The sequence below is a fragment of the Cherax quadricarinatus genome, chromosome 4 (assembly GCF_038502225.1).
Source record: "Cherax quadricarinatus isolate ZL_2023a chromosome 4, ASM3850222v1, whole genome shotgun sequence".
Classification (NCBI taxonomy): Eukaryota; Metazoa; Arthropoda; class Malacostraca; order Decapoda; family Parastacidae; genus Cherax; species Cherax quadricarinatus.
The window spans coordinates 74,620,849-74,639,379 of record NC_091295.1 but is presented as its reverse complement, the minus strand read 5'-3'; the positions used below and the strand labels follow the sequence as shown (position 1 = coordinate 74,639,379).

General features: G+C 40.2%; 1 protein-coding gene across 1 annotated transcript in view; it reads right to left on the bottom strand.

The window, feature by feature from the left end:
* The window catches only part of Dscam1 (Down syndrome cell adhesion molecule 1), a gene marked incomplete in the record, with an annotated part of 1,133,347 nt that overhangs the window by 348,488 nt on the left and 766,328 nt on the right, over nucleotides 1-18,531 (bottom strand). The window contains 2 exon segments of the mRNA XM_070098007.1: nucleotides 8,921-9,087; nucleotides 9,267-9,369. Coding sequence (XP_069954108.1) covers nucleotides 8,921-9,087; nucleotides 9,267-9,369 — 270 coding nt within the window.

Genomic DNA, 18,531 nt, shown 5'->3' with positions numbered 1-18,531 from the left:
GCAAAGGGGGTAAATATGCTGACAAAAATGAGATCACCAGTACTCGAAGATGTTGAGAAGCTATTATTGGTGTGGATAAGCAAGAAACAATTAGCAGGAGATACTCTTATGACGTCGATTATTTGTGAAAAGGCTAAGCAGTTGCATGACGATCTGGTAAAGAAATTGCCTGCAACGAGTACTGATAATTGTGAATTGAAGGCCAGCAAAGGTTGGTTTGAGAGATTTAAGAACCGTAGTGGCATACGCAGTGTGATAAGGCATGGTGAGGCTGCCAGTTCAGACAAAATTGCAGCTACAAAATTCTTAAGTGAATTCAAGGAGTACATAGAGGCTGAAGGACTGAAACCTGAACAAGTGTTCAATTGTGACGAAACTGGCCTCTTTTGGAAGAAAATGTCAAAGAGGACCTACATTACTCAGGAGCAAAAGGGACTGCCAGGACACAAGCCTATGAAAGACAGGCTAACACTCACGTTCTGTGCTAATACTAGTGGGGATTTCAAAGTGAAGCCGTTACTAGTGTACCATTCTGAAAATCCCAGTGTGTTCAGGAAAAACAATGCTATGAAGAGTAAATTGTGTGTGTTTTGGGGATCTAATAATAAGACATGGGTCACGAGGGAAATTTTCGTCAAGTGGTTCAATGAAGTGTTTGGCCCTAGTGTGAAAAATTACCTCCTGGAAAAGAAACTGGAACTCAAGTGCCTCCTAGTAATGGACAATGCACCTGCTCATTGTCCAAACTTGGATGACCTAATTCTGCCGGAGTTTGGGTTCATCTCAGTAAAGTTCTTGCCCCCGAATACAACTCCTCTCCTCCAGCCCATGAACCAGCAGGTCATTTCAAACTTTAAAAAACTCTACACCAAAGCAATGTTTCAAAGGTGCTTTAACGTGACCTCAGATTTTTGGAAAGAACACTTCAGTATCCTCCATTGCATAAGCCTTACAAGTAAGGCTTGGGAGCAAGTGACTACCAGGACTTTGAACTCTGCTTGGAGAAAATTGTGGCCAGATTTAGCCTATGTCAGTTGTGAACTCTATTATGGCACTGGGGAGTTCCATGGGGTTGGATGTGAGTTTGGAGGATGTGGAAGAGTTGGTGGAGGACCACAACGAAGAGCTAACCACTGATGAGCTGCAAGAGCTTCAACAGGGACAGGAACAGATCGCAGCTCAGAATCTTGCCGCAGAGGAGGAGGAAGAGAGATAGAAGAAGGTGCCTTCTTCAGAAATTAAGGAGATTTTTGAAATGTGGGGTAGGATGGAAAGATTTATGGAGAAACATCACCCTGAGATGGATGTTGCAAGCCATATCGGCAACTTGTATGTGACAGAGTCTTGGCCCGTTTTAGGGAAGTTTTAAAGAGACGCCAGAAACAGAGCTCTCTGGACACTTGTTTTGCGAGACAGGACTCCAGTGACTCTCAAGCTGGTCCTAGTGGCATTAAGAAACAGAGAAGAGAAGTAACCCCAGAAAAGGACTTGGTACCTGAGGTGCTGATGGAAGGGGATTCCCTTTCCAAACAGTAAATAATCCAATCTCTCTCCTCCTCCAGTCTTCCATACACTAAGAAGAATCACCAATAAAGGTAAGTGTTATGCTGTTAATGTTTCATTCATCATGTCCCATTGTACTGTTTATATACTACATCTATATTTCATGTAAAAAAATTTTAGGTTTTAATACTTCTGGGTGTCAGGAACGGATAAATTGTATTTACATTATTTCTTATGGGGAAAATTGATTCGAAAGTCGTCTATTTCGATAATCGTCGCACTTCCAGGAATGGATTAACGACGATAAATGAGGGACCACTGTACTAAAACAAATCAGATTACTTTTACTAGATGTTCTGTTGTCTCTAATACTCCATTATACCTGTATGGTTCCCATATCCCTGAATGCGATATGGTCAGATTTCTTGTACAGTGGACCCCCGCCCAACGGTGGCATCAAGTAATGGCAAATTCGTCTAACGGCGCTCTTTGGCATAAAAAAATGGCTCTACCAATGGTGAAAAACTCATCTAACGGCGTTCGTCCGAAACGTGTCCATGCAGCGTGAGCGCGGCCTGAGTGGGCCCAGCCATTCCAAGACTCAGTGTGCTTTTGTTTACAAGCTGTTGCGGTCGCTTCCATGTGTATCTGCCATGTATTTTGGATTATTCCAGTGTTTTTAGTGCTTGTAACTGCTAAATAAGCCACCATGGGCCCCAAAAAAGCTTCTAGTGCCAAGCCTTTATTAAAAAGGGTGAGAATTACGATGGAAATGAAGAAAGAGATAATTGAAAAATACGAAAGTGGAGTGCGTATGTCCGAGTTGGAAAAGCTATACAACAATCCCCATTCAACCATCAGTATCTTGGCAAACAGAAAGGCAATCAAATAAGCTGTTGTTGCGAAAGGTGAAAGTATGTTTTCAAAACGGGGACAACAAATAATTGAAGAGGTAGAGAGACTGTTATTGGTATGGATAAATGAAAAACAATTTTCAGGAGATAGTGTTTCTCAGTCTATAATTTGTGAAAAGGCAAGGCAGTTACATGATGATCTCATTAAGAAAATGCCTCAAAATAGTGATGATATTGATGAATTTAAGGCCAGCAAAGGCTGGTTTGAGAGATTTAAGAATCATAGTGGCATACGCAGTGTGGTAAGGCATGGTGAGGCTGCCAGTTCAGACAAAAAAGTGGCTGAAAAATATGTGCAGGACTTTAAGGAATACATAGAGACTGAAAACTTAAAACCTGAACAAGTGTTTAATTGTGATGAAACAGGTCTATTTTGAAAGAGAATGCCAAACAGGACCTACATTACTCAAGAGGAAAAGGACATAAGCCTATGAAAGACAGGCTGACATTAATGTTGTGTAGTAATGCTAGTGGTGATTGCAAAGTGAAGCCTTTTTTGGTGTATCACTCTGAAACTCCCAGAGTGTTCAAGAAAAACAATACCATCAAGGGTAATTTGTGTGTGCTGTGGAGATAAAACAGTAAGGCATGGGTCACTAGGGAATTTTTCTTGGACTGGTTTTATGGTGTGTTTGGCCCCACTGTGACAAAATACCTCCAGGAAAAGAAATTGTCACTCAAGTGCCTCCTGGTAATGGACAATGCTCCTGCTCATCCTCACGACTTGCCAGAGGAAATTGCAGGGGAGTTTGGTTTTGTTAAAGCTAAGTTTTTGCCTCCTAATACAACTCCTCTCCTCCAGCTCATAGACCAGCAGGTCATTTTAAACTTCAAAAAACTCTGCACAAAAGCAGTGTTTCAAAAGTGCTTTGAAGTGACCTCAGACACTCAATTGACCCTAAGAGAGTTTTGGAAAGATCACTTCAACATCCTCAGTTGCATAAACCTTATAGGTAAGGCTTGGGAGGGAGTGACTACCAGGACTTTGAACTCTGCTTGGAGGAAACTGTGGCCACAATGTGTACAAGAGGGATTTTGAAGGGTTTGGGGCTAATCCTCAGGAGCCTATGCCAGTAGTGGAAGCTATTGTGTCATTGGGGAAGTCCTTGGGGTTGGAGGTTTGTGGCGAGGATGTGGAAGAATTGGTGCAGAACGATGAGGAAGAACTAACCACTGCAGACCTGCAAGAGCTTCAGGTGCAACAGCAACAGATCACATCTCAGGAATGTTCGTCAGGGCAGGAGGAAGAGAGACGGAGGAAGATGACTTTGTCAAGGATTAGGGAAACGTGTTCAATGTTTACAAAAGTGCAAGCATTTGTAGATGAATTTTATCCTGTCACAAAAGTTGCAAGCCATATTGGCATTTTAGGGAAATCCTATGGGCACATGAGAAGCAGAGCTCTCTGGACAGATTTTTGGTGTGACAGGGGTCCAGTGACTCTCAAGCTGGTCCTAGTGGCATTAAAAAACCAAGAAGGGAGGTAACCCCAATAAAGGATTTAGTACCTCAAGTCTTTATGGAAGGGGATTCCCTTTCCAAATAATAAAACACCTGCATCATCTTCCCTCCTACTGTCTCATCACTCAACAAGAACTCCACAATAAAGGTAAGTGGCATTTAATTATTGTTTATTTTGCATGTCCCATTCATTTTTGTGTAGGGAAATGTATATTTCATGTAAAAAAAATGATTTTGTTTAATACTTTAGGGTGTCTGAACAGATTAATTCTATTTCCATTATTTCTTATGGGAAAAATTAATTCGACTAACGGCTAGCTCTCTGGAACAGATTAATGCCGTTGGTCAAGGGTCCACTGTACGTCTGTTTGATCAACATTTGTCCTGGAAGCCCCACAGTACTTGTTTGAAAGCAACTTGGCATAGCCAGCAGAACTTCCTTAAGACCTTAGTTCATCTTTTATGGGGGGCAGATCGTCAAACTCTCCTTTGACTTCATTCTGCCCTAATCTTACCAAAACTAAATTATGGCAGGCTCTCCTGCCATTCTTTCTAAACTTGATCTCATTCATCATCAGTGATTATATTTGTGTATAGGTGCTTTTCGTTCCCTGTCGAGAGCCTATATGCATGATCAGCACGATACCCAATGTCCTCCACAGTCTTCCTACATACAGGATGGTAACGGACATCACTGGAGGTCCGTTGTTTAATTGGTGCCCATTTACTTCATCCCTTTTTTCTGTATTCACTCTCTCTCTTGGCTTCTCTTCAACTGCCCCCTTTATATATTCATTTGGCATATAACTTTTCTCTTTATCTTGGGAGGTGCTGTCAATCCGAGTCTGTTCTTCCCCACTGCCGTGCGCGAAAGTTCAAATACCTACAGTTGCTTCTCACTCCCTTTAAGAATTTTTTAACCACTTCTGATCTTATTCTCATGCTGCTGCAGTTTACACTGATGGTTCTAAGTCCTCTGATGGTGTTGGGTTTGTAGCAGTGTTCCCGGACAGCGTTGTGTGAAGTCATTTATTAGACTCGGCTAGCATTTTCACAGATGAACTGTGTGCAATTCTCATCGCACTTATATGCATTGCATCCATGCCTACCCCAACATTCGTGGTAGTTTGTCTCCTACAGTGCCTTGCATCCTGCCAAAATATTTAATTCGCTTCATCACCAAAGTTCTTTGCATACAACTTTGGTTACACTGCATTTCTAGCAAAAGCAAAGAAGTCATTTTCTGTTGGGTGCCTGGTCATGTTGATGTTCAGGGCAATGAGCAGGCAGTCAGCTGTATATGACCTCCATGTTTCTTGTAGGGGTATCCCATTCTCAGATTATTTTAGTATAATTTCTAGCCACCTTCACGAACGTTGGCAACAATACCGGTCCGGGTTGATGCATAAATTAAATTCTATCGAGTCGTGTTTAGGTTTCTGGTTTTCTTATCATATATGTATGTCATTGTTGGGAGACTACACTTTCTTGTCTTTGCATTGGGCACACATGACTCACTCATGGGTATCTCATGGAGAGATGCCCAGTGCCACTCTCTGAGAATTGTCAAATTCCAATATCAGTTTGCCATATTCTATTAGACTGGCCTGTCTACTAGCGGACAAGCAGAATTTACCTCTGATGTTGTCGCCACTCTACACCCTTACTTTATCTTCCCTTCTCACTTACAGCCCCACCTTTGATGCAGACTCTCTCTCTGAATTTTTGTCAGGAACAGCTCTCTTACACCAATGCTGATTACATGCACTTCCTTTAGCGCTCCTCACCGCCCTTCCTAACTCTACTTCTGTTATACTCTTTACTCTCACTGATCTCTGATCAGGCACATTACACATTTTAGTACACCCTACCCTACAGCGCTGCATGACCCTTATGGGTTTAGTGCTTAGTTATGATTATAATAATAATACAGAGTGGAAGATGCCATTTCTTTTTTTCCCATTATACGTCTCAAAAATTTACGCAGCGTCTTGGAGGCCAAAGGTTACATTGCTCATAAGCCTCAACCTAAGCCTAGATAAGTGTTTCAATACTAGATAGTAATTTAAGCTAGTGTATATAACCAATAATGAACAGTGTAGACTATTTTGTATAAAATAATGAATAAATAACAAAAATAATAAAAAATCGTAATTTGTTGGTGCTTAGCATCTGAAGGCTAAGGTAAACCAGGTGATGGAGTGGGATGGACTACTGGTAGCATCAGTAGGCTAATTTGTCTCTTTACCATCAAACCACCCAGTAATACAATTTTTACTTGCCTCAAAGGATCCTGATATTTGGGGAACATTATCAGATATAAAAAGCAAAAGTAAAATGGCACCATGTTAAAATGGGTTCAAATAACAATACAAACTGGTACAGTAAGTCCTTGACTTGGACACATTGGGGACCTCCTGAATTGTGTATAATATTCATAAAACAAAGTCTTCAGCTTACAAACACATTGGAGATCTTCTGTAATGTGTATAATAATAATATAATAATACAGTGGTACCTCGGTATACGTCTTTAATCCGTTTCCCATAAGAAATATAGGGAAAATGATTAATCCGTTCCCACGAAAAAAAAATCCTGTTGTTATTGGCATATTGATGGGCTTGTATAAAATAATTTAAACACTGCTTAATACTAAAATATGTAATTTAAACACTGCTTAATACTTAAATACATACATAAATACAAAAGATGAAATACATGCAAATTTAACCTCACTTAACTTTGCTGAAAAGAGTTGAGTGCCTACTAGGATAGTGCTGAGAAGGGAGGAGAAGGAAATGTTATTGTTTGGAAGGAGAGTCCCCTTCTCTTTTCTGTCTCTTTTTTCCTATTTGGACCTGGTTGAAGCTCACCAGGTTTCACTTTTACTAAAAATCTGTCCAAAGAACTTTGGTTCTGCCTTCTCCTCAGGATGTTTTGGAAATGTAACACTGTCTGGTCATTCCAGACAATGCTATTACGGCTTGTTTGGGCTTTGTTGGGGTGGTACTTCTCTGTCAAGTTTTTGACATCCATCCATTTGGCAAAGATTTCCTTGATTAATGAAGTAGGGGCTTCCTCTATCTCATCTTCTGAACCTGAAGAGAGTACATCCATCTTAGTCTTGTGCTCCTCCTCAAGTTCCTGCAGGTCCTCAGTGGTCAGCTCTTCTCTGTGCCCCTCCACTTACTCCTCCACATCATCATCACTCACATCCAGACCAATGGACCTGCCCAGAGAGACAATATCCTCCACTATAAACACAGCCTCAAAGCCCTCAAAGTCCCTTTCAGCCACTGATTCTGGCCACAAATTCCTCCAAGCAGAGTTCATTGTTCTGTATGAAACTTCCTGCCAGGCTTTGTCAATGAGAGTTATGCAATGGGCAATAGTAAAGTGATCTTTCCAAAACTCTCTCGAGGTTAACTCTGTGTCAGAGGTCACTTCAAAGCACCTCTGAAAACTTTACACTAAAGTGTAAAGTTTCTTGAAATTACTGATGACCTGCTGATCCATGGGCTGAATGAGAGGAGTCATATTAGGGGGGAGAAACTTTACAGTGATGAAGTCAAACTCCGGCAGCACGTAGTCCTGCAAGCATGGAGGGTGAGCTGGAGCACTGTCCATTATGAGGAGGGCCTTCAGAGGCAGGTTTTTCTTCTCTAAATAACTTTTTACACTTTGCCCAAACACAACATTAAACCATTTGCTGAAACATTCTCTGGTTACCCAAGCCTTGCTGTTTGACCTCCACATCACAGGTAACTGAGTTTTCTGCACGTTATGTTTTTTAAAGGCCCTTGGGCTTTCAGAGTGGTAGATCAGTAGAGGCTTCAGTTTGCAATGCCCACTTGCACTGGCAAAGAACAAGACACTGTGAATGCCAGTCCTCTTCTTAAAATTATCAAACCAGCCATGGCAGGCTTTAAAAACACTTTCTTGGCTTGTTCCTGCCTTGTTTTTCAAAAGATCGGCATGCATCAGTTTTGCTTTTTCTCTGATATGCTATCGCCATCACGCTGTTTTTCTTTTATCCAGATCAAAAGCAACTTTTCAACGTGCTTTAATGTCCCTGATCTTTGCTTAGTAATCGATTTTGCTCCCTTCGCAACATTAGCGAAGGGAGTGAAATCATAGATACCGTTGTTCTTGGCATATGGTATACGGCAGCCAAGTCCCAGATATACATGCCACCTTCATACTTTTCAACAATCTCTTTTTTCACATCCGTGGTGATCCTAACCATTTTCTTTGTTGCTTGGCTCTTCTCATTAATTTTCTTAGAACTCATGGTTAATGAATTTACTAAAAATTTATACAAAAAAACACAATCATGTGAAAATTCAGAGTTACAGTGCAGGTCGGTCACTGAATGGTAGCACTGGGCATGCTGAAGCTAGTGGGCAGTTGTGGCTTTGTCTCAAGAGAGAGGTAAACAAGGGTAGCGCATGGTGTTGAGACTCAGTTTTGACCCTTACAAGTTCTAGCACGCGAGTTCCCAAGTGAATGTATACCAAGGTACCAATGTAATAATATACACAATAATGATATAATAATGATATTATACACAATACAGAAGATTCTCAATGTGTTTGTAAGTTGAGGACTTACCATATATGGTACTAAGACACAAAAGCCACCATTTGCATCCCACAGGTTTATTTTGGTCATATTGCAGTACAAATGTACTCTTATTAAATAGTAAAATCAATAAACTCAAAAATATAAACATTAAATATTTTTAAAACACACGAAAAATCATCACAAATCAATATGCAATCCTAGTTGTAGACACATCCACTTGCATTCATCAAGACATTGAGTAGAAAGAGAACAAGAAACAGCTACACATACTAAGGAAGAGACGACTGATTGGAATTCAGCAGATCTAGAATAAATGCCTGTATACTTGTGAGTGAGAGCAATGCATTATGTGTTATATTTGTAACTAATAGTGTTAGCATGCTTTCAGCCAGTCAGAATTGGAGGGTGTCTTTGACACCAGAGCATCTTGTTTGCCATAAAATACTGTAAATTCTTACCTTGGATAAGAAGAGTGTGAGTAACAGTATCCTGGCCATAAGGATTCTCAACATGACAAGTGTATTCTCCAGCATCATCACGAGAAACTTCACGAATAAGTAAGGAACCCTCAGGCAGGAGCCGCATACGATCATTGGGGGCAAAAGGCTCTCCTCGGATTGTCCACCTACAGACGGAATTTTTTTTTAAAAATGTTATCAAATAAATTAATGACTACCATTACTAGTAGAAGCACCTCTTTCTCTTTCCTTCTGAATTTAGTAAAAATGTGTTTTATATATATTTTATTCTAAAGCTTTATTAAATTATAAACAATTAGTAACATAATGACTTGGTGATAATTACCTAATGTCTGGAGTTGGTAATCCAACTGCCTGGCACATGAGCTTAACGTCTTCTTTATATGTTGCCACATACTCATCATCAAATGATGCAATTTTAGCAGGAACTGAAATTTATAAGAAAAAAAAATGAATATTAGTAAAGAATTATTCATTGCTTTAACCCTTTCAGGGTTTCGGCCGTACTAGTATGGCTTACGTGCCAGGGTCCTTGACGTACTAGTACTCATAAATTCTAGCACCTTCAAATCTAGTGAGAGAAAGCTGGTAGGCTTACATATGAAAGAATGGGTCTATGTGGTCAGTGTGCGCAGTATAAAAAAAATCCTGCAGCACACAGTGCGTAACGAGAAAAAAAAAACTTTGACCATGTTTTTGGATTAAAACAGCGACTTTGTACTGTATTTTCATATGGTATTTATTGCTGTATTCTAGTTTTCCTGGTCTCATTTGATGGAATGGAAGACATATTACAGAAATTGAGATGATTTTGACTGGTTTTACAATGAAAAGTACCTTGAAATTGAGCTCAAAGCAGCAGAAATGTTTGATTTTTACCAAAGTTCAAAAGTAAACAAATCATGCTATGCATCCAATACACGTCAACTGGTGAGTCTAATATTCTTTCACAAGTGCACCGATATTATTTATACCATTTCTACACCAATGCAGTAGTCTGCATAACAGTATATCTTCTTTTTGTGAGAATAAAAATTCAAAATGGAAAGCAAAAGAATGTAAGAAGGGCATGGGGACGTGACTAATGAACAGAGGAAATGTTATTTTAGTGCCAGAAATGTCTTTCTTGTTTATTCTGGACCCTATTTGGAAATTGGCATTTTTTGAAATTTGTGTGAAATTGGCAAAATTGCTAAATTCTGACCACTATATTGGATAGTTGAAATCGGTAAATGGGTGGTTTTTTGTACTCATTCTATAGAAAAAATGGAGTTCTAGCAAAATAGTTATGATTTTTGTCAACTAGTACACTGGAATTGGCCGAAAATAGGGCTCAAAGTGGGCAAAATCGCCGTTGCGTAAACATCATTGAGACCGCTAACTTAGTGAGAGCATAATTCCATAAGTTTTCCATCAAATTTCATACTTTTGGTGTCATTATGATCGGGAAAAGATTCTCTATCTTTTCCTAAGAAAAAATAATTTTTTTTTTTTTTTTGAAATTTGGGGGACCCTGAGAACAAGTCTCTGAGAGGGTCTGTGGACCCTGAAAGGGTTAAGGATGGCTATTAGTTACCATAGGTAGTAGGTTGGTAGACAGCAACCACCCAGGGAAGTACTACCGTCCTGCCAGATGACTGTGAAACAAAAACCTGTAACTGTTTTGCATGATGGTAGGATTGCTGGTTTCTTTTTCTGTCTCATAAACACGCTAAGATAACAGGGATATCTTGCTACTCCTACTTACACTTTGGTCACACTTCACAGACACGCACATGCATATATATATATACATACATCTAGGTTTTTCTCCTTTTTCTAAATAGCTCTTGTTCTTTTTTATTTCTTCTATTGTCCATGGGGAAGTGGAAAAGAATCTTTCCTCCGTAAGCCATGCGTGTCGTATGAGGCGACTAAAATGCCGGGAGCAATGGGCTAGTAACCCCTTCTCCTGTATACAATTACTAAAAAAGAGAAGAAGAAAAACTTTATAAAACTGGGTTGCTTAAATGTGCGTGGATGTAGTGCGGATGACAAGAAACAGATGATTGCTGATGTTATGAATGAAAAGAAGTTGGATGTCCTGGCCCTAAGCGAAACAAAGCTGAAGGGGGTAGGAGAGTTTCAGTGGGGGGAAATAAATGGGATTAAATCTGGAGTATCTGAGAGAGTTAGAGCAAAGGAAGGGGTAGCAGTAATGTTAAATGATCAGTTATGGAAGGAGAAAAGAGAATATGAATGTGTAAATTCAAGAATTATGTGGATTAAAGTAAAGGTTGGATGCGAGAAGTGGGTCATAATAAGCGTGTATGCACCTGGAGAAGAGAGGAATGCAGAGGAGAGAGAGAGATTTTGGGAGATGTTAAGTGAATGTATAGGAGCCTTTGAACCAAGTGAGAGAGTAATTGTGGTAGGGGACCTGAATGCTAAAGTAGGAGAAACTTTTAGAGAGGGTGTGGTAGGTAAGTTTGGGGTGCCAGGTGTAAATGATAATGGGAGCCCTTTGATTGAACTTTGTATAGAAAGGGGTTTAGTTATAGGTAATACATATTTTAAGAAAAAGAGGATAAATAAGTATACACGATATGATGTAGGGCGAAATGACAGTAGTTTGTTGGATTATGTATTGGTAGATAAAAGACTGTTGAGTAGACTTCAGGATGTACATGTTTATAGAGGGGCCACAGATATATCAGATCACTTTCTAGTTGTAGCTACACTGAGAGTAAAAGGTAGATGGGATACAAGGAGAATAGAAGCATCAGGGAAGAGAGAGGTGAAGGTTTATAAACTAAAAGAGGAGGCAGTTAGGGTAAGATATAAACAGCTATTGGAGGATAGATGGGCTAATGAGAGCATAGGCAATGGGGTCGAAGAGGTATGGGGTAGGTTTAAAAATGTAGTGTTAGAGTGTTCAGCAGAAGTTTGTGGTTACAGGAAAGTGGGTGCAGGAGGGAAGAGGAGCGATTGGTGGAATGATGATGTAAAGAGAGTAGTAAGGGAGAAAAAGTTAGCATATGAGAAGTTTTTACAAAGTAGAAGTGATGCAAGGAGGGAAGAGTATATGGAGAAAAAGAGAGAAGTTAAGAGAGTGGTGAAGCAATGTAAAAAGAGAGCAAATGAGAGAGTGGGTGAGATGTTATCAACAAATTTTGTTGAAAATAAGAAAAAGTTTTGGAGTGAGATTAACAAGTTAAGAAAGCCTAGAGAACAAATGGATTTGTCAGTTAAAAATAGGAGAGGAGAGTTATTAAATGGAGAGTTAGAGGTATTGGGAAGATGGAAGGAATATTTTGAGGAATTGTTAAATGTTGATGAAGATAGGGAAGCTGTGGTTTCGTGTATAGGGCAAGGAGGAATAACATCTTGTAGGAGTGAGGAAGAGCCAGTTGTGAGTGTGGGGGAAGTTCGTGAGGCAGTAGGTAAAATGAAAGGGGGTAAGGCAGCCGGGATTGATGGGATAAAGATAGAAATGTTAAAAGCAGGTGGGGATATAGTTTTGGAGTGGTTGGTGCAATTATTTAATAAATGTATGGAAGAGGGTAAGGTACCTAGGGATTGGCAGAGAGCATGCATAGTTCCTTTGTATAAAGGCAAAGGGGATAAAAGAGAGTGCAAAAATTATAGGGGGATAAGTCTGTTGAGTGTACCTGGTAAAGTGTATGGTAGAGTTATAATTGAAAGAATTAAGAGTAAGACGGAGAATAGGATAGCAGATGAACAAGGAGGCTTTAGGAAAGGTAGGGGGTGTGTGGACCAGGTGTTTACAGTGAAACATATAAGTGAACAGTATTTAGATAAGGCTAAAGAGGTCTTTGTGGCATTTATGGATTTGGAAAAGGCGTATGACAGGGTGGATAGGGGGGCAATGTGGCAGATGTTGCAAGTGTATGGTGTAGGAGGTAGGTTACTGAAAGCAGTGAAGAGTTTTTACGAGGATAGTGAGGCTCAAGTTAGAGTATGTAGGAAAGAGGGAAATTTTTTCCCAGTAAAAGTAGGCCTTAGACAAGGATGTGTGATGTCACCGTGGTTGTTTAATATATTTATAGATGGGGTTGTAAGAGAAGTAAATGCGAGGGTCTTGGCAAGAGGCGTGGAGTTAAAAGATAAAGAATCACACACAAAGTGGGAGTTGTCACAGCTGCTCTTTGCTGATGACACTGTGCTCTTGGGAGATTCTGAAGAGAAGTTGCAGAGATTGGTGGATGAATTTGGTAGGGTGTGCATAAGAAGAAAATTAAAGGTGAATACAGGAAAGAGTAAGGTTATGAGGATAACAAAAAGATTAGGTGATGAAAGATTGAATATCAGATTGGAGGGAGAGAGTATGGAGGAGGTGAACGTATTCAGATATTTGGGAGTGGACGTGTCAGCGGATGGGTCTATGAAAGATGAGGTGAATCATAGAATTGATGAGGGAAAAAGAGTGAGTGGTGCACTTAGGAGTCTGTGGAGACAAAGAACTTTGTCCTTGGAGGCAAAGAGGGGAATGTATGAGAGTATAGTTTTACCAACGCTCTTATATGGGTGTGAAGCGTGGGTGATGAATGTTGCAGCGAGGAGAAGGCTGGAGGCAGTGGAGATGTCATGTCTGAGGGCAATGTGTGGTGTGAATATAATGCAGAGAATTCGTAGTTTGGAAGTTAGGAGGAGGTGCGGGATTACCAAAACTGTTGTCCAGAGGGCTGAGGAAGGGTTGTTGAGGTGGTTCGGACATGTAGAGAGAATGGAGCGAAACAGAATGACTTCAAGAGTGTATCAGTCTGTAGTGGAAGGAAGGCGGGGTAGGGGTCGGCCTAGGAAGGGTTGGAGGGAGGGGGTAAAGGAGGTTTTGTGTGCGAGGGGCTTGGACTTCCAGCAGGCATGCGTGAGCGTGTTTGATAGGAGTGAATGGAGACAAATGGTTTTTAATACTTGACGTGCTGTTGGAGTGTGAGCAAAGTAACATTTATGAAGGGATTCAGGGAAACCGGCAGGCCGGACTTGAGTCCTGGAGATGGGAAGTACAGTGCCTGCACTCTGAAGGAGGGGTGTTAATGTTGCAGTTTAAAAACTGTAGTGTAAAGCACCCTTCTGGCAAGACAGTGATGGAGTGAATGATGGTGAAAGTTTTTCTTTTTCGGGCCACCCTGCCTTGGTGGGAATCGGCCGGTGTGATAAAAAAAAAAAAAAAAAAAAAATATAAACCTACCTAGGTAGTAGGTTGGTAGACAGCAATCTCCCAGGGAGGTACTACCGTACTGCCAAGTGAGTGTAAAACAGAAACATGTAATTGTTTTACATGATGGTAGGATTGCTGGTGACTTTCTTCTGTTTCATAAACATGAAAGATTTCAGGTATGTCTTGCTACTTCTACTTACACTTAGGTCACACCACACATGCATGTACAAGCATATATACACACACACCCCTCTGGGGTTTCTTCTATTTTCTTAGTATTTCTTGTTCTTGTTTATTTCCTCTTATCTCCATGGAGAAATGGAACAGAATTCTTCCTCCATAAGCCATGCATGTCATAAGAAGTGACTAAAATGTCTGGAACAAGGGGCTAGTAACCCCTTCCATATAAATTATTAAATGGAAAAGAAAACCATTCATTTCTTCTTTTTCAGGTCACCCTACCTTGGTGGGAGATGATGAGTGTATTAATAATAAAAATACAGGGATGTGTAACTTCACCATGGTTGTTTAATATATTTATAGATGGGGTTGTAAAAGAAGTTAATGCTAAGGTGTTCGGGAGAGGGGTGGGATTAAATTATGGGGAATCAAATGCAAAATGGGAATTGACAGTTACTTTTTGCTAATGATACTGTTTATGGGAGATTCAGAAAAACTGCAAAGGTTAGTGGACGAGTTTGGGAGTGTGTGTAAAGGTAGAAAGTTGAAAGTGAACATAGAAAAGAGTAAGGTGATGAGGGTATCAGATATTTAGATTAACCCCTTCAGGGTCCAAGGCCCAAATCTGAAGTGGTGCCCCAGTGTCCAAGAATTTTCAAAAAAAAAAAAATTTGTTATTTTTTCTTATGAAATGGTAGAGAATCTTTTTGTGAAGGTAATAAAACAAAAAGTACGAAATTTGATGGAAAATTGGCGAAATTATGCTTTCGCGAATTTTGATGTGTCAGCGATATTTATGAATCGGCGATTTTGCCGACTTTGACTCCCATTTTAGGCCAATTACATTATTCCAGTCAACCAAATTCTTAGCTATTTCACTGGTATTGCTTCTATTCTATCGATTCAGCACAAGAAATCGCCAAGTTAACTGTTTCAACTACAAATTAAAGTGATCGGAAATTGTTAATTTGGCCAATTTAGCACAAAGTTCAAAATATTCCAATTTCAAAATAGGGTCCAGAATAAACAATGTAGGTATTCCTGGCACTAAACTAACATTTCCTCTGTTCATTAGTTACGTTTTGAGGCTTTACAAATAAATTCCATTTTCATTTTTTATTCGCATAATGAATTTTTATTCACACCAGAAAATAGAAGATTTATTGTTATGCAATACTGTAATAATTGTATAAATATCATCACCATATTTGTGAATGCATATTAGACCCACCAGCTGGCATGTATTAGACATGTGAGGTAGTTTGTTTACTCTTGAATATCGGCAAAAATTTAACATTTCTGCTACTTTGAGCTCAGTTTCAAGCCATTTCCAGTGCTAAAACCAATCAAAATCATCTCTATTTCTGTAATATGTCTTCCATTCTATCAAATGAGACTAAGAAATCGCAAATAGAACTATAAAAAACATACGAAAAAACACTGCAAAGTCGCTGTTTTAATCGAAAAATCATGATTTCAGTTTTTTCTCTCATTATACACAACGTGCTGCAGGATCTGTTTTATGTGGTGCACACATACCACATAGATGTATTCTCTCATATCTAGGCCCAAATGTACCACTCACAGTTTATCAGAGTGAGCTGAGCTCATGACGTAGATCTACGGTTTGGACCCTGAACGTAAAGCCGTAGATCTACGGGACGGACCCTCAAAGGGTTAAGAAAAATTTTATATTAAATTGGGGAGGAGGAGTATGGAAGAAGTGAATGTTTTCAGATATTTGGGAGTTGACGTGTCAGTGGATGGATTTATGAAGGATGAGGTTAATCATAGAATTAATGAAGGAAAAAAGGTGAGTGGTACGTTGAGGTATATGTGGAGACAAAAAACGTTATCTATGGAGGCAAAGAAGGGAATGTATGAAAGTATAGTGGTACCAACACTTATATGGGTGTGAAGCTTGGGTTGTGTGGTGTAAATATTATGCAGAAAATTCCATTGTGACTCATGTGGTATTCAGTTGGAGGCTTTTCTCGCTTCTCACCCCCTCCATGTTTTAAATACGGGTACTCCCACCCATTTTGATCCTCGTACTCATACTCTCTCTTACATCAATCTCTCGATCTGCTCTTCCTCCAATGCACTAGACTTCACCTGGTCTGTTCTACCAGACTTACATGACAGCGATCCTTTTCCAATCATTCTTACTTCCCTTCATATTCACCACCTCTTCGTAGCCCTCGCTGGCAATTTGATCAAGCAAATTGGGACCTTTACTCACAACTGCTTTTAGTGAGGTTCCTTCTTCATCCTCCAATGATGAGCTTTTACACTTCTCTACGTCAGTTTTAACTGCAGCTTCTCATTCTATACCCCAAACCTCAGGCAGGCATTCTCATAAGTGTGTTCCATGGTGGTCTCCTGCTTGTGCTCGGGCAGTATGTTTGAAACGCACTGCATGGGGCAGGTACCGGTACAACAGAACCACAGAGAGACTTCTTGATTTCAAGCAGAAGTGAGCGGTTGCTCGCCGTGTCACCCGTGACACTAAACGCACTTGCTGGCGAGATTATGATTCCACCATCACCTCGGCTACCTCTGTGAATGCAGTCTGGGAAAAAGTATGGAAACTGAGTGGTAAATACTCTCCTGACCCGGCTCCTGTTCTGCAGGTTGCCGGTGTTGATATAGCAAACCCTCTTGACGTTGCCATTGAAATTGGCAATCATCTGGTCCGTATTTCTCAGGGGCTCCATCTATGCCCCTCGTTTCTTTCCTCAAAGTCTGCCAGAGAGTTAGCACCCTTAGACTTTTCTTCTTTCAAAGAAGAATCTTATAATGTGCCTTTTACACTTCTGGAACTGGAGGCAACACTTTCAGCTTGCCGATCATCGGCAGCTGGGCCAGACGGCATTCATATCCGGATGTTACAACATTTACGTCAGTCAGCCTTTACAGTCCTCTTACAACTCTTCAATCTTATTTGGTCACAAGGATTTCTTCCACAGCTGTGGAAATCTGCCATTCTTCTCCCTTTCCACAAACCGGGTACTACGGAATATGATGCCTCCCACTATCATCCCATTGCTCTTACTAGTGCAGTTTGCAAAGTGATGGAACGTCTGGTAAACCAACATTTAATGTGGTATCTAGACACACACAACAGTCTCTCCACTAGTCAATATGGCTTTCGTAAGGGCTGTTCTACCATAGACACCTTACTACACTTGAATATGTATGTTTGTAATGCCTTTGCAAATAACCACTCAGTTACTGCCATATTTTTTTGATCTTGAAAAGGCATATGACACAACTTGGAGGTATAATATTTTGGCCCAAGCCCACTCCTTAGGCCTCCGAGGCAATCTACCATCCTTCCTTAAGAACTTCTTAACTGACAGACATTTCCGTGTTCGGGTTAATAAGCTGAAGGTGTCCCCCAGGGATGTGTTCTGAGCACAACACTTTTTCTCCTTGCTATAAATGATTTGGCCTCTCTTCTTCCATCCAATATTTGGTCATCACTCTATGTTGATGACTTCGCTATCCTTCATAAATCCATCTGCCGACACTTCAACTCCCAAGTATCTGAAAACATTCACTTCTTCCATACTCCTCCTCCCCAATTTGATATCCAATTTTTTTTTATCTAAATTATTTGATACCCTCATCACCTTACTCTTTTCTATGTTCACTTTCAACTTTCTACCTTTACACACATTCTCAAACTCATCCACTAACCTTTGCAGTTTTTCTTTAGAATCTCCCATAAGCACAGTATCATCAGCAGAAAGTAACTGTGTCAATTCCCATTTTGAATTTGATTCCCCAAAATTTAATCCCACCCCTCTCCCGAACACCCTAGCATTTACTTCATTTACAACCCCATCTATAAATATATTAAACAACCATGGTGACATTACACATCCCTGTCTAAGACCTACTTTTACTGGGAAGTAGTCTCCCTCTCTTCTACACACCCTAACCTGAGCCTCACTATCCTCATAAAAACTCTTAACAGCATTTAGTAACTTACCACCTATTCCATATATACTTGCAACATCTGCCACATTGCTCCTCTATAAGAACATAAGAACATAAGAACGAAGGAACACTGCAGAAGGCCTACTGGCCCATGCGAGGCAGGTCCAAGTCTCCTACCGGCTTAAGCCAATGCACCCAACCTAGTCAGGTCAGGTCACATTGACTTAAGGGAGGAACACGGCAACCGACCTGGTAGCACAAGCTATCAGGTCTAACTCACACCCACCCACATCTACTCATGTAT